This window comes from Lagopus leucura, unplaced genomic scaffold (genome assembly GCF_019238085.1).
Source record: "Lagopus leucura isolate 7727_CA_CO unplaced genomic scaffold, USGS_WTPT01 34981-0_obj-0_obj, whole genome shotgun sequence".
Taxonomy (NCBI): domain Eukaryota; kingdom Metazoa; phylum Chordata; class Aves; order Galliformes; family Phasianidae; genus Lagopus; species Lagopus leucura.
The window spans coordinates 10,183-25,870 of record NW_024968234.1 but is presented as its reverse complement, the minus strand read 5'-3'; the positions used below and the strand labels follow the sequence as shown (position 1 = coordinate 25,870).

Here is a 15,688-nt window from a genome sequence, read left to right as displayed (position 1 = left end):
AGGCTGCCACGATGGAGGGGGCTGCAGGCCGCCACGATGGAGGGGGCCGCAGGCTGCCACGATGGAGGGGGCCGCGGGCCACGAGCCACCCCCCACACGCCCTGCCCTCAGCGCCTCTCCCATCTCACAGCCGTGCCTCACTTGAGCCTCTGGAAGAAGGAGGAACCAAGGCTCCGTCTGAAGCAAAGCCAAACTCGCAGCATTACCTTTACTCCAAGGTTAAGAGGGTGATGATACAGCTCAAGTATCGCAGCAAGCATGGTCTTGAATCATATAATTGCATTTTGGTTAAGTATGGACCAACTGCCAAGTGCAGCTTCCTCTGCTTCACATGCAGCATTTCTGTCCTCCAGCATTTAGCACAGGCCAACATTTAGTCACCGTCCTCGTGTCAACACAAACCCAAAGGCACTGCTTGCAAGAAAGCTTACAGCCCAAAAATTCAGACCTGGCGGCCTCTCCTTGCCTCTGCCCATAGCTACAAGCAGAAGGTGAAAAACCAATTATCTACAGCCTTGAAACTAAACACGGTCATTAAGGAGCAAGTCGCCCATCTTCGGCAGTTTTTGAGAAAAATGTCAATGTTGTGCTACGCTTTAGGGCAAACAAACACACCTTTCAGCAGGCAGAGCGCTGGAGAGCCGCCAGCACGGCGCGTCGAGGCTGCACGCAGATGATGCAGCATTTTGAGGCTTCCGTTCCTGAGCGCTCAGTGCCTCCTGGCACCCGACAGACTGGGCCTGCTGACAGCAAGCGCCCCATGATGAGCCCTGGGTGCACTTCTGTGCAAGCCAGCTGCAGGGGCTGCTGCCAGGAGAGGTCAGCGGCTCAGCAGCACGCAGCACGGATGGCCAGATACCAGCAAAACAGCAATTTATACTGGTATAATCACACCACCTTCACAAGCAGAACAAGATATACCAGTAAAAGCGCAGCTCTGCCTGTATAATTACCCCCTTTGAAAACACAGGCGGCCTTCAGAGCGCTCGCTAGCAGCGATAGCAATGCTGACAAGAAAAACCCCAAAGTTTTACTACACTGCTGGCAGCGAACAACATGCGGGAACAGAAGCTGAATGAAGCAGTGCTGCGCTCCTGTTCAACGCGTTCTCCTTCCAAACACTTGAAATTCATTACCTGATGGCCGTGTAACAAGAAACCAGGGCAGAATTTCACCAGCACCGCTGCTGATGACACCAGCTGGACACCAACTTCCATCCTCGCAGGTCCTCCCCACCCTTCTTGCAAGCCCTTTCCACGCTCAGACCACACCAGCCTCCTCCCAGTCCCGTCCCCGGCCGTACGTACCTTCCAGCAGGTCTCTGGCCAGTCCTGGCTCTGCCCCTGTCGAGCGAACAAAATCCGACAGGACGATGTCCATATCCAAGGTTGTCTGCTCATGGATCCCTCCTGGCAGCTGGGGTCGGCAGCGCCCGGATCAGCACCTCGGCCTCAATCTGGAAATGAGACCAACAGCACGCGTGGCTCGCATTACAGACGATAAAATAATTGGCCTGCAGAGGCAGCTTGGGGCTGGCTGGGAACTATCCGATGGCAGGCGCCCCTGAGGGGGGAAAGCCTTCGTTTGGCACACAGCTAATTGTGCTCCAGGCCTGCTGGTTAATGGATCAATAACTGTGAGTAAAGCCAGGAGCTGCGCTGCCCCCACAGCCAGCCGGACGATGCTGCAGGTCCAGGTGTGCCAAAGGCTCAGCGGCTTCGGGGAGAAAATTCTCATCTCAAAGCGTCTCAGGGCAGCTCCTCGTTGCAAAATCACAGGCAAAGAGCTAGGAGAAGAAATGAGTTTGTTTGGGAGCAGAAAACAGAAAGCTCCTCTCTTGCCCACCTGCACAGAGCGCTGCAGCCCTTCCCGGAGCAAAACGCTGTAATTAGGAGATGTTGCCCATGCAAAACGAAACAAAAAGCCTCTTCAGGCAAATAAAGTAAACTCCTTTCAAAGGAACAGAACGGCACCACTGCAGCTCTCCAGGAAGAGGAAGCTCTCTGCACTTGACTTTAACCAGCACCAATGCCCTTTGCTAAAGCCTTGTTCACTCTGTGCAGCCTGAAGAGCCTTCAGCTCCACCTTGCAAAGGCAGCAATGGTGTGATTCAGTTTGAGGGAAATGCAAACCAGCTTGGCAGCCCCGCTGTGTTCCCTGAGAGATCGCCCTGCCCTTAAAAATCACCCAAGTCTTCGTAAAAGCCTCCAAAGCCAACACACCAAACCCCTCCAACAGCCGGTCTTCCCAGAAGGGAACAAAACTGACCAGTGCAAAGATGCTTTATGTAAACCTTCCCTTTTAACAGGGCTGAAGATTCAGAAAGCCACACGTAGGTGTGTGCTCTTGCTGTGCATTCAAATCCTGATTTACTGCATTCCTCAGGGCAGAAACAGAGAGCAGCTCCACAGCGGCTTGGACCCAGCAAAGGCTCTGTGGCCTTTTGCAGTTAAAAGGTTATAAAAGAAAAAGAAAAAACACCAATTCTCAGCTAACGCAACCTGCTGGAAAACTCCTCCTAAGCTGAAAATTGGCACGTGAATAAGAGGGGAAAAGGTGTGTAAGGTGGGTGGACAGAGCTGTCACCGCATGGAGAGGAGAGGAAACCTCAGCGTTACAGGGAATCGATCTGATCCGCTTCCCCAGCGCCGTAGGAACAACTCTTTTCTGGAGTATTCCTAAAGGTGGGCAAAACACCCTCACAAAACAAAACCCCAGGCACAACAAGCGAAACACGCGAGCTGCAGTCTGGAATTTCCTGGCTTTGTTGGTTAAATGCCATCCTTATTATCTTCCACGCTCTCTAATCATATTCTTATTAACTGCACACACACAGAAAAGCTACTGCATGTTATTTAACAGCAGGGCAATCTCGGGGCTATTGGCACCCGAAGGCGATCCTAAAGCCAAGCGCATTCTGACACGGAGCTTTGCTGTACCAACGATGGAGGAGCCCCCAAACGCTGGGGAGAACGACGGCAGCAGCGAGTGGGGCTTGGTGAAAACTCAGCATCACCGGAGCAGAAGGGAACTTCCTTCTGGTGGGTTCAGCACTTAAAAGAAAGAGGCCTTTCGGAAGGCAGAAGAAAAGAGCAGCGGCACAGCCCACGCCTGCTGACTCGTGGCATTTGCAGCTCCTTAGCAAACTCCCTCACGCACAAATATGTCAGCATCTCGACAGCGCAAAGCAAAACGCAGATGGAAAACTGCAGGTCCAGCGACACGGCAATGAACTGCCGGAGATTTGCTGCGAGGGTTCATCCAGAGAAGCGCCCTCTCCCCCTGTGCTGACTGTTACGGATTGCTTTCTTTACAGCCAGTTGCCTCCCTTCTGCAAGCTTTTGGCATCGCCCTGGCCCTGGGCAGGAGCAGCCCTGAGGAGACGTGGCTGCACAGGGAGCGCAGCGCTGCGTGCCGCCTGCTTTTCCTCCTCTTCCTCTTCCCGCTGCTTCAAAGCCTGCTGTAAGGATGGGAAATTCACTGCGCTCATCCTTCCCACTGCACCAGGTAGGAAATGAAACCCAAAGAGATCTGCAACCACAAGCGTTACAGAACCACACATTGCCCCACAAAAACTAAAGTGTTTCAGGTGTCAGCACACCAAAATCCCCCAGGAGAACACAGAGAGGCATTTATGACCCTGTTAAAATAGACAGCTTCCAGTGCTGCACAGAATCCCTAAGTGAGCTTTTCTGTATGATCTCTGCCACGCTGACAGACCTTTGCAGGACACACAGGTGGGAATTACACAAATTAAAGCCACTCATGCTTTAATCACCACTCACAACCCCAGCTCTCCACTGGCCCAACGCACCCCCAGCACACAGACGTCCTCCCGGCCCCCCAGGCCCCGCTTTTCCTCTGGCACCCAACCAGAATGGCACAAACGTTTTGGAAATCACTCATTTCCCCATCAGAGCCACATCTGGACACGGGCAAACTCCCCAAAGGTGGGTGAAGGCACAGCTGAGGAGCCGCTCCAGCCAACACGAGCAGCACGCAGCCCATCCTGGCTCGAGCAAAGGAAGGAGCAAGGAAAACCCTCCAATCCAATACGGGAAATACAGATAGTGCTGGAGCAGGAGGGACTGGAATCCCCCAGCCAAGGCACACTCCACCTCTTCCAGGTTCTTGAGGTCCATCTGCATGCTGTTTATCATAGTTTTAACACACAGCTTTGTTACAGGTTCGAAACAGTGCAGAAAACCACGCAGCAGGGCGTTAAGAGCTCATTTCTTTAAGCTATCCCTCAAATATCCTGTAATCAGCACGTGTCAAGGGAATGCTATTTTCAAAATACTTACATTTTAAACCATTCCAGACAAAAACGCCACCAAAAGCACTGCTGTGTGCACCCCAGGTTCTCACTGCTGAACATTACGTGCAAAGCAGCAGCTGAACTCGGAGCATCCCATCGCCCACCGCCATCCACAGCGCTCCCAGAGCTTCCAAATTTCCCCATTTCCGCTGGTGAAGACCAAAACCAAATTGCCTTCATTTGCAAAGACTCAAACCAGAACGATTCCCTGCACACTGCAGGAGGGAAGGGAGGAATTTGGCAGGCGCTGCCCTGCGGCAGGTGGGGAAGGGGTTTGATGTGTGGCCAGGGGAGGGGTCTGCACCCCTCGTAGGTCCCCTCCTCACCCCTTTCAGGAATGGAATAAGGCCTCTGAGCTCAGAAATGCTGACAAAGCGTACGTGGGAAGAAACCACAGCTACCAAATTCACTGTTTTCCTCCCAGCTTACAGCCCCTCACCTCTGCGCCTTCCTGAGGCATTGCCAGATCTCACCCATCCCAAACAGCTTTTCCTCATTTAATTTCATCACTGGGCTGCAGAGCAGAGAGCCACTAGTTTAAGATTTAGGAAAGCTGGCGTGTTTTCCTTCATTGCATTTACAGACGTGCTAAAAACCACCAACAACAACAACAACGAGTGGAGAGCATGCATCTCCAAGCTCTTCAAACCAATACAAATCTTTATCTGAGGGGAGAAAGCGTGGAGCCCCGTGCTCAGAGAGCTGACGGCTGGCTGGCACGGACCGGGCGCAGCGAGGCTTTGCTATGGACTCCAAATTAAAACGTGTTTTTTTGTAATTTCAAAACAGCCATCCAGTTTAAATACCAGGCAGGAGCACTTCCCAACAATCCTCCTGCTGTGATAAGGCCCTATCATCTCCTTCAAATCACTTTTTGGCTACAAGCAGGAAACTTTCTCACTGCTTTTGGCACTGCCATCACCGTGCAGCCCAAACAGGGCAGGATCTGAGCTGGGATAAAGCAATCACAGCTGCCAGTCACGCAGGCACCTTGGGGTGATTGCTTTGTAAACAGCTTTCTGGGAGCAAAGCCCTGGCCTATTGCACGCAGCCCACAGGCTCCGTGCCTGCGGTACCTTGGCAGCACACTGGGAAGTGGCAGATTTTCACATTTACAACCATTTATCCAAGAAAAAACAGCACCTGGCTCGCCAACTAAGAGTCTCCCTCACCTCACTGAGCCTCTCGGAGCTTCACGGAACTGCACTGCTCTGCAAAACGGCCGCTGGTAGCAGCACCCCCTGAGATGGGGATGCAAAGGCTCTGCGGACCCAGCAGATAGGACTGGCCTACCAGATAGGTAGGACCCGCATTCAGGGCTGGCCTCACACCAACGAGGCTTCGTATCCTTCCTGGAACATTCGCGTGAAGGACTTGAACAGATCACCGGGAAAGAAAAGCGCCTCACTCACAATGAAATCTGGGAAAAGATCGATGTTTGAAGAGGAGCGCTGCTGTGCACGGACAATTGCACGCTGTTACTGCGCACAGGCAGTCAAACCTCCCGGAACTGCTGGGAGCACGCGGAGCAGAGCAGCAGCACACGATCACACAGCAGCCATCCGGGCAGGGCAGCAGGGTGCGTGCCCACCGACAGCCCCGCTCCACGGGCAGAAGCTGCACTGTGAAACAGGGCAACCCCTGCACACAGACAGGAGGCACAAGGATGCAGCATTTTTATTTGCTCTCCTCGCATTCAGCTCTACCTTGAACTATGGAAACGCTTGCTTGCATGGGACTAACCCAGCTGACTTCAGAACTCTTCTGCCTTCTGTCTCAGGTTCCTAGCTGCTATCTCAACTGCCTCTGCTGGGTGGCTTTGCTGCTGCTTTCCAGCACGCTCCCCCTTGGAGGCGTTCTGCGATGCTGTCATCTCCTTATCCTTTAACGATAAGATCATGGGTATTAGAGCACCAGAGACACGGGGTCACTGTCACACTGCTGCTCTCACATCTGACACAGACCCCAGCTGCCCCCCAGGATTCTGTGCCCAAACACAGCGATGCCAACCTAAAAGTTATGAATTCGCTGCTGAAGTCTGTGTCGGTTTTTTATTTGACAGCATTGTTTCTCTGTGCCCTGACACCAATCTCCAGGCTATGCAAACAGGCTCCTATCCAGCAGGCTGCAGAGCTACCTTCACTTTTCCTTCACGCTCAATTTCCTTTACGTTTTGTCTTCCATGCTTCCATCTCCACAAATCACACTGCAAACCTGAGCTGGTGGGAGGCCGAGCACTTGGATGCAACACCCGACATGAGGATTATTCACCTTACAAGCCTGCTGAGAAGCTGCCCTCCACCAGCACTAAATCCACTGAGGGCTTTCATCTCAGCCACCCTGATCACACGCTGTCGTCATGCTTTTATGGCTCTTCCATCACTATTCCACATCACAAGCCCAAAGCGCTCTGCTGGGATGCCCCCTGCCTTCGCTGACAAACAAGTGACTCCAGCCCCGGTTCTGGGGAAGGAAACCCCAGAGGAGCACGCACAGCACCAAAGCAAAGCCTCACACAACAAAGCTGACGTTTAAGGACAAGCAGAAGGCGTGAGTCCCACAAGGCAGAAAGGTCCAAAAAGCTCCAGAAGAAACCAAACCTCGCCCCTGCATCAGCAGCAGCTCCGGCAGCTCAGCAGGAGCCATCGGTGAGGCACATGCAGACAGAGCCCCATACCGCTGATCTCCTCTTGAAGCTGTGTGTGACTCCTCGTTTTAGGGACCACAATGTCCTCGTCTGCTCCGAATTCCTCAAGTTCAACACCTCTTGTGCCGTGATGGAAGCCCTGAGCTATGTGAAACCGGAGGGGCACCGGGCCGTGTGCTCCTCGTGCTTCCTAATTAAAAAACCTACGTCCAAAGCGATTGCTGGCAACTCTCAGACCTCAGGGTTACGCAGTTCTCTCCAGAATTTGCCAGATAAAACTGGAATCAGTGCTTCAGACAGCCAACCTCTCCCCCATTCCAAACACCCGTAGCCTTCGCACTGCATTCATACCTCCCCGTCTCTCTCCAAAGGCCATAAAGATAAGAACTCAGCTAACAGCTCTGGGCAGCTCACACGGACCCCACGTGGCACACGTTCCCTGAGCTTCCCTTTTTCTTTAGGAACAGCACATTTGCAAGAGGAACTCCAGCCAACCTGCTCAGGTTGCTGCTCCCACCTCCAGCACAGCACCTAGAGATGGAACCAGAAATACTGAACTTCTGCCACAAAAGAATCATTGACTCAGAGAATGGCCTGGGTTGAAAAGGACCACAACGATCATCAGTTCCAACCCCTGCTGTGTGCAGGTCTCCAACCAGCAGACCAGGCTGCCCAGAGCCACAGCCTTGAATGCCTGCAGGGATGGGGCATCCACAGCCTCCTTGGGCAGCCTGTAACAGTGCCTCACCACCTGTGTGAAAAACTTCCTCCTACATCCAACCTCAACCTCCCCTGTCTCAGTTTTACACCATTCCCCTTGTCCCATCACCATCCACCCTCACACACAGCCATTCCCCCTCCTGTTCATCCGCTCCCTTCAAGTACTGGAAGGCCACCATGAGGTCTCCCCACAGCCTTCTCTTCAAGCTAAACAAGCCCAGTTCCCTCAACCTTTCCTCATAGGAGAGGTGCTGCAGCTCTCTGAGATGACAGCATCCAAAGACAGACCAGCGACGCCGCAGAGTGTGCCTGAATCCTTCACCTGGAGGGAAGCTGTCCTAAAGTCTCATTGGTTTTGAGGATGATGCTCCTACAGCACCACCATCCCGCACTGCTGCTGGGCACAAATGTGGGCACAGGACAACGTCAGCACAGCCAAGGATTTCACATATTTTTGGAGCAGCCTGGCACGAGGTCACACTTAACACAGGGGTATCTCCAGCTTCCAACACGTCTCCCATGGACAGAAATGTCACACCGCTTAGCTAATGCTTGTCAAAAGCCATAAACAGCTTAACGAAGGCTCGCTGTTACGAGGCACGGGGAGCACTCACAGCCGGCATCTCAGCAGTGCTCAGTCACCTATGGACGGGCTCCACGGCCCCACTGCCAGCACATGGGAGCCTGGGCACCTCAGGGGGAAGAAACCCAAGAAACAGCCACAGCGCATCCACCTCGTGCTCGGAGGAAAGATTCTGGTTGGGATTTCACGTATTCACCTGCAAAAGAGCACACTGCTCCAATCTAGGAACAGCCTGACGACGCCGTGCTGCGACGGCTGCCCACCACTCCACGAGCCTCTCTGGCTCCTGCTGTCACAGCTTACAAAAAGCCACTCACAACCTCATCACCTCGGGTTGAAACGCGCACGTTCAGCACTGTCTGCAGTAATTTCTCCTCGCAGTGGTGAAATAAGGCAGGGGTTCGTGAGGCAATAAACCCAGTGCATCAGTGAGGTGTGTCTGGAGCCCCTCCGAACCATTGGTCGCTGGTGGCTGTCACTGCTCCCCATGCTGCAGAAGTCACCGTCCTCTGCTCGGGGCTGAGCACCCCCTCACCCACAGGGATCAGAGCTCAGGCTGCTCACCGAGCCCCGATTAAACAGCCACCATTGACCTTGCCTGAAGCAGGGGAGGAGCGCTCACAGCAGCTGCTTCCCAGGAAGACGTGCAGAAATGGGGACCTCTGGCACTGGAGCAAAGCAGCCGCGGGCTGAGCTGCTGCCCAGAGCTGCAAGCAACGCACGCAGGGTGAGCAGCAGCGGCACCAAGCTCCTCTGTGCAGATGAGCTCCTGAAGGGGCCTGGGTTTAAACACGACAGGATTAGTCAAACACATTTCTGAAGAGCATCTTTTAGAAGTGCATTAACCCAATTTCAACTATTTGGGGTTTGTGTGTGTTTTTTTTTTTAATTGAAGATTTACATCAACAAACAACCCAAGGTGTAACACAGTTCTTGTATTCGGCTTCAGTAATGTAGACTCCAAACAATGCTAAAAGGTTCCTGATACGTTAGCCCCCATCTGAGATGCTTCTAAAAAGTAAAAGGCACCGAGTGTTGCTCAAATCAGCAAAAACAAGAGAAGAGGAAGGGTCAGCGAGCTGGCAGCACCCTCCTGCTGCACGTGGGCATTTTGGGACAGAGCTCCGAGCGCCGGCATCCAACCCGGAGGTGCTGCACCAAACGGTTTCAGCCTGATTCACCGCTTTTTGTTGCCCTGCTCAGAAAGGACGGCTGAGCTCCCTGCTGCTGGAAACATCTCCCCTGTTCTGCTGCCGTGCCTGAACACACCGTCATACTTCACAGCGTGGTCCTCTGCTAGGAAGGCAGCAGCCTTGGCGTTAGCTCATGTCAGAGATGACTCCTGCATGAGAAAATCTCTCTTTCTTCTCTTTTCTTCTTGCAAACAAACTCAGACTTCACGCCCACAGCCCGAACGCAGATTAATTCTCCTCGTCACCTCGCCGTGACGCAGCCCGCTCTGCTTGCAGGAGCCGTTCCCATGGCTCTGCTTGGCACCGAATCACGCCGGTCAGCGCGTGCCAGCTGCCTTATCAGTTATGTGCAAACACGAGAGGAACAAACTCACAACGGCATGCAGCTAAAACCTTCTGAACCACAAGCATTTGGGGGCCTTCCTAATTCAGCTCGCCTATGCAATCAGCTTTCTGAAGGCCAATCCTATCCAGACCGGCAGCGTGGCACGAAATCTTCACTTCCAGCACAAAAGCAAACTGAATAAAAAAGAAATGAAATGCAGCAGTGCCAGAGACGGGCTGGCACACCGACAAACCCACAGCCCGGCAGTGCACAGAACCGAACCCAGAGCTCCAGCACCACACCAGGCACTGCCCAACGTGTGGGGACAAACTCAAAGCAAAGCAAGAGCCAGGTGTCTTCCATCGGGACTTGAGCATTTCCTGCTCGTTGAGGCAGGGCACAGCAACCAAAACTATATTAGGAAAACTTCACAGTTCCAGCCCAAGGAAAATGTTTCCTTTTGCGTCAAAAGCAAATGCACTTCACTTTGCCTCTCGCTTTTAAACTTTTAAATCAACATCATAAAAGACAGCAGCAACCGACGATGACTGTCAGCAACAAGTGCATTTGAACGCTCCCTCTGCAGCGCACATATTTTGATTTTAAACCGAATGGGGGTTGGGTGGGTGCTTCCCAGCCTCGTTTCTGAATTGTTTCCTTAAGGTTGGGGCACGCTGACATCACGATGCGCTGCTGCACGCGGACAGCAGGAAGCCTTCGAGGCGCTGTGCGCTCCAGAGCACCAGAGAGAAAGGGGGGCTGAGCAGAGCAGAACCACACTGAGGCCTTTGGGAAGCAGCAGCAGATCCACACGATGGGTTTGTGTAGCCTGCTGTTTCAATGCAGGGAACAGCACCAGCCAAAGCCTCGCGCAAGGCGCTCTGCACGACACTCAGGACTTCAGCACTTCACCTGTAGCTCCTCTGCTTCTCCTTGCTTCTCGGCAAGGCAGCGCTGCGCTCTGCCCGACGCACACAGGGCCCGAGCAGAGCCCTGCTTCCAGGGCAGCGATGCGATGGTGCGATTGCGCCGTGAGTCACACACGGCTTGGAACTATAATAAGCTCGATCCACAAACAGCACTTCTCGCTCAGCCACCACACCCATAGAAACAGAGAGTGAAAGCCATGCTTCCCAAACCACAGCCAGCACGGCTGCACCTACCGCCGGCTCAGACCTTTGCTCTTCCAGGCAGGGAAACAACACGTGCAAAAACGCGACCTGCCTCTACCTGAACCCTTCCAAAGCCAGGCTGTGACAGGCAGCGAGGAAAATAAAGGGATCTGATCATCTGCGTGAGGGCTGAAGGGACAGACACCCATCTGTTCGCTTTCCCTGCGCTCCCAGGCTGACATCCCAGGGAGCACACGGACCCGGCACACACACCACTGCTTCCAGCACTAAGGCAAAGTCTGCAGTGCCTCCAAAAGCACCAAGGGTAAAACATTTACCACCGAAAGCTGACGTAAAACAACGCAAACAACAGAGAAAAGGCACGGAAGCAAAGCAGCCTGCAGCTCCCTGCGTTCTCCACTCAGGATGCAACAGCGGTCCTGGTTTGCGAGGAGTTTCGGCACGGCTCCCAAAAGCTGAGCGGGGAGGGGGATGAGCCCTGCTCCTCCATGGCAGATGCAGGGACTGCGTGACCGCTCCCTGCCCCGAGCAGCTCAGGCAAATTAAAAGAGACCACAGAAAGAAATAAAAAGGAAACGAGGGAAAATAATTAAGCATACGTCTGCTTCGTCACTTGTCTGCTTCAGAACACAATGGGAAAAATAAAAATAAAAATAAATCCAACACGCTTAACCAAATAAACGCTCTGCTGGAAATGGATTCAACCCGCAGCGCAGGGAAGATGGACCGTGGGATTCAAGATGGCAACTTTAAGGGGCTTCAATTTTCTCCTCCAAAGTGCTTTGGTTCCTCTGGGTGAAAACCAGCTGAGTGCTAATTCACAGAATCACAGGGGTTGGAAGGGTTCGTCTCCTTCTAAAGCAACGCACGTGAAACAAAGCCATCACCACACATCTGAGACATCCACCAAAGCCATCTCAAGCTTTTGCTCATAAACAAAATGCACTGCAGACCCAGCGATGCTGGTAAAGAACTCAAAGCCCAGACCCAGGCACCCGCTGCTCTGCTGCCAGGGAGGAATCACCCCCCTGTTCCTGCCCTGCTTTACAAAGCTCCTGCAGAAGTTCCCCACGGCTGCAGCAAGGCAGCAAAGCTAGGTCTGAACTTTGGGAGCTCTTAAGCAAAAACCTGCCCCAAGCTGCACGGAGCAGCACTCGGCTCCGACGCAGCGCACAATGCAGGCTGCTTGCCTCGCTCTGCCCCGTCCCTCTGCAGCCTGGGTGCAAGCCTTGCCCATGGGAAAGCTCATGATGCAACCCAAGGCAAGCCAGGCAGGACTTCGGTGTCTTAAGCAGCCCAAACGTGTGCTGACCAAGCCCTGCTCTTTACCTGCTAAGCCTTATCAGAATAGCTACCAGCAAAATAAGCTACTCACATGGCTGTGCTCCAAGCACAGAGCGAGATGGAAAGCAAGGCAAAACTAACAGAGATGTTTGTTCTGGTGATGTGAGGGGCAGACTGAGGTCGGGGTGGGTGCAGCACTGCGCTTTCTGCTCTGCACAGCCGCGTCTGAACCCAGATTCCCTGGGTCATGAAGACAGAGCCTTGGAAGCCCCTGCAGGACTGCGGATCTGTGGCACAATCTGTGCTGCTCCAGGACAGCAGGCTGCCTAACAGAGGGAAAAAGCTCTCTTAAAAAAGAAATAAACGCTGTTGCTGAAGAAATTCAGAGCGCGAGGAAAGCAGCAGTTCAGCAAGAGTTGCACTTCACACACCTCTGTTACAACTGTTTTCATACGCTTAGCTTCTCTTAGGAGAGAGCTTTACCCTATTTTCATGGGTTACAATCACCTGCTTTCCTTTGCTCTAAATACAGCTGTACTAATTTCAACATCCAATGATTCTAAAGCTTGAGCTGCAGAACACAGAGGTGCAGCAGGGGAACGGAGCCTCAAAGCCACGCGGACGTCAGCTTCCAACACAGAGCGGATCCTTTGCCTCCGCAGCACTGCTCTGCACCCATTCCTCTTTTAAGAAGGTTTGTACTTTCCAGGTTAAATTCCAACCCCCGCCTTTCTATTTCCAAGCAGCCCCCAAAGCAAAGCAAGGGCTCACACTTCAAGTGCCCACAGCAGCGCCTCAACACGGAGCTGCTCAGCACCAAACACACGGCAGCGCAGTGAGCCCCGGCAGCAGGGCCACACTCCCACAAGCAGCAGGATGACCCGTCACAGCTCCCCTCCCGTGGCAGCCAAACATGAGGCACGTACCTAAAACAAACACGTGGAAACCCAGCCTGAGACAAATGCACCTGCTGAAATCAGGCCACGACTATTTCCAGCCCAGAACCAGGCTCCGCAGGGCCGAGCACTTTGCTCCCAGGGGCTGCAGGCAGGCAGAACCCCTGCACACCAGGCACAGCTGCTTCCTTCTCCAGTGAACCTTTCTGTGTCAGTATCAGTCGCTTGAAAAGAGGGGCTTGCAGTCTGCAGCACGGTCAGAGCCGAGGCACTTGTTGGAGGGAGGCTCCCTGCCCATGCTGGGCAACGTCACATCGCGCCGTCACTGCGCCACATCGAGCAGCAGATATGGCACCAGCAGCTTTGGGAAGTTTCTCAGCTGCCAAATGCAGCAGAATAAAGGCCATCAGCTCTCCTGCCCCATCTCCTCTCTACGCTCCCACTGTCAGCTTCCTTTTTCAGCAGGAAAAAAAAGTGCAGGTAAACACATCAAGCATCACTTCTGGTGGCCCACACCACTCACAACTTCAGACCACGCTGTCTCACGTCACCACCTCAACTCTGTCCCCACACTCCTTTGGAACAGCAGCTTTGTCATGCCGCAACTATTGCCCCAAGGCCAGGCTGGATGTGGCTCTGGGCAGCCTGGTGGTTGGCAACCTTTACCTGTGGCAGGGGGTTGAAACTAGATGATCTTTGAGGTCCTTTTCAATCCAGGCCATTCTATGATCCTGTGAAGTTTGCCTTTACAATTAGTGCTGTGAGGCATTGGGCTTTAACAGCTTTTCCTTAAGAAGCATGAAATCCCAAGCAGCTGTGCTATCAGCATTTCACACTACGGCCTGCTGCTCTCCCGAGGTCAGCGGGGGCCAAACACTACGTGAGGCACAGGACATCGGAAACCCAGTGCTGGGAGCCCAAAGCTTCAGGAGCTCAAGGCCTGGTGCCTGGAGCCCAAAGCCTGGTGCCTGGAGCCCAAAGCACAGCTTCAGGCACCCAAAGCCTGGCGTCTCGAGCTCAAATCTGCAGCTCCAACGGCACCGAGCTCAGCCATGCTGAGAGCTGGGAACTCACGCTGTGCTCGGACAGAAGAAATCCAGCACTGTCAGCAACCCGACACAAACAACTCCAGCCACCACGTTTGGACTTTTCCAGCTCTGCGCCCGAAGCTGACGATAGCACCGTTATTCACAAACTGCCCTGCAATTCGAGGCTGAAAATCGCACCCTGTGCCAGGTTGACGCGCCGTGCCATCCATGCCCACGCTGACGGCACCCCCGGTTACCGCCCGTCCATCACCGCGGGATCCCTGCGGGTGCCGGGACTCAACCTCGCCGACCAGCGCCCTGCGGTGACGGGGCAGGAGGCGGTTCTCCTCCCGAGCTCTGGAGCCGAGAGTTCCACGGCCATTTATTTCCACTCTCCGTCCTCCGACCCCGGCGGAGCTCAACGCCGGCAGCGGCCGCAGGAGACGGCGGAACCGTGGAGCCGCGCGGGTTTCCAGGTTCCAGGGAGCGATGAGGCCGTGCGGCCGAGAGCGGCGGAAGGCAACAGAGCGCCGTTCTACGAGACGGGCGCAGCACCGCCCGCACCCACTGGCGCTCCGTCCCGGCTTCGCGCGACGGCGCGCTGGGTCTTCACGCCCGAATCGTCGCTAACGGCTCCGGGGGGAGCGGCTCCGGCGCCGGGCCCCGCCCGGGATGACCCCCCCACGGCCCTCCACCGCACCGGGCCGCACCGCGGGGCCCGGGATCGTTGGGAGCAGGGGGATCCCCACGGCCCCCCGACCCAACGGCGGCCGCGCAGAGCCGCTCCGCCGAGCCCGGCCCGGCCGCGAAGAAAACTTTCCCGAGCGCGGCGCCAGGGTTTACCTGCGAGCGGCTCCGTAGCGCTGCTCCGCCGCCGCCGAGGCCGCGCTCCCGGAGGGGCGGGAGGGGAGGGGACCGGGGAGAAGGGGAGGGGAGCGTGGTACCGCCGCCGCCGCCGCCGCCGCCCGGAACGCCGCGCCGCCCCCGTTCCCGCCCGGAACGCTTTCGGGGGCGCACGCGGCCACCCCGCCGGGCAGCGCCGGGCCAATGGCGGCGCGACGCGGCCCCGCCCCGCCCGCACGGCGCATGCGCAGGGGTTGAGGGGGGGGGGCGGCGGGGTGAATGGGATGGGGTGCTGGAGGAGTCCTGCTGTGTGCGTGGGGCTGTGGCCCTGCACCGGGCCTTACCGTGTGTGCGGCCTTCGTGGGCTCTGCGTTTCTGTGCAGGGCCTGTAAACCTGAGTGGGGTCCGTATGTGGCCTGAGTGCGCCCCCTACTCTTCTCATGGGGCCTGTATCCCCTGCGTGGGACCTGTACCCCTGTATAGAGCCTGTGTGGACCTGTACCCCTATATGGAGCCTATATGGGACCTGTACCTCTATATGGAGCCTGTGTGGGACCTGTACCTCTATATGGAGCCTATATGGGACCTGTACCCCTATGTGGAGCCTGTGTGGGACCTGTACCCCTATATGGAGCCTGTGTGGGCCTGTACCCCTATATGGAGCCTGTGTGGGACCTGTACCCCTATATGGAGCCTGTGTGGGCACGTACCCCTATAT

The 15,688-nt window shown here is 55.0% G+C and overlaps 1 protein-coding gene across 3 annotated transcripts in view; it reads right to left on the bottom strand.

Annotated features, from left to right (window-relative positions):
- Positions 1 to 15,039, bottom strand: part of OTUD7B (OTU deubiquitinase 7B) — a 33,150-nt gene extending 18,111 nt beyond the window's left edge. The window contains exons 1-2 of one of the 3 annotated variants that reach the window (XM_042894361.1): positions 14,971 to 15,039; positions 1,308 to 1,456 (exon numbers count right to left, since the gene is read on the bottom strand). In XM_042894361.1, coding sequence (XP_042750295.1) covers positions 1,308 to 1,380 — 73 coding nt within the window. In that variant the 5' untranslated portion in view covers positions 1,381 to 1,456; positions 14,971 to 15,039. Of the gene's footprint in view, positions 1 to 1,307; positions 1,457 to 1,845; positions 2,857 to 13,129; positions 13,322 to 14,970 lie in introns of those variants that run through there. The other 2 variants (XM_042894363.1, XM_042894362.1) reach the window with 2 other exon arrangements.
- Positions 15,040 to 15,688: the final 649 nt, after the last annotated feature.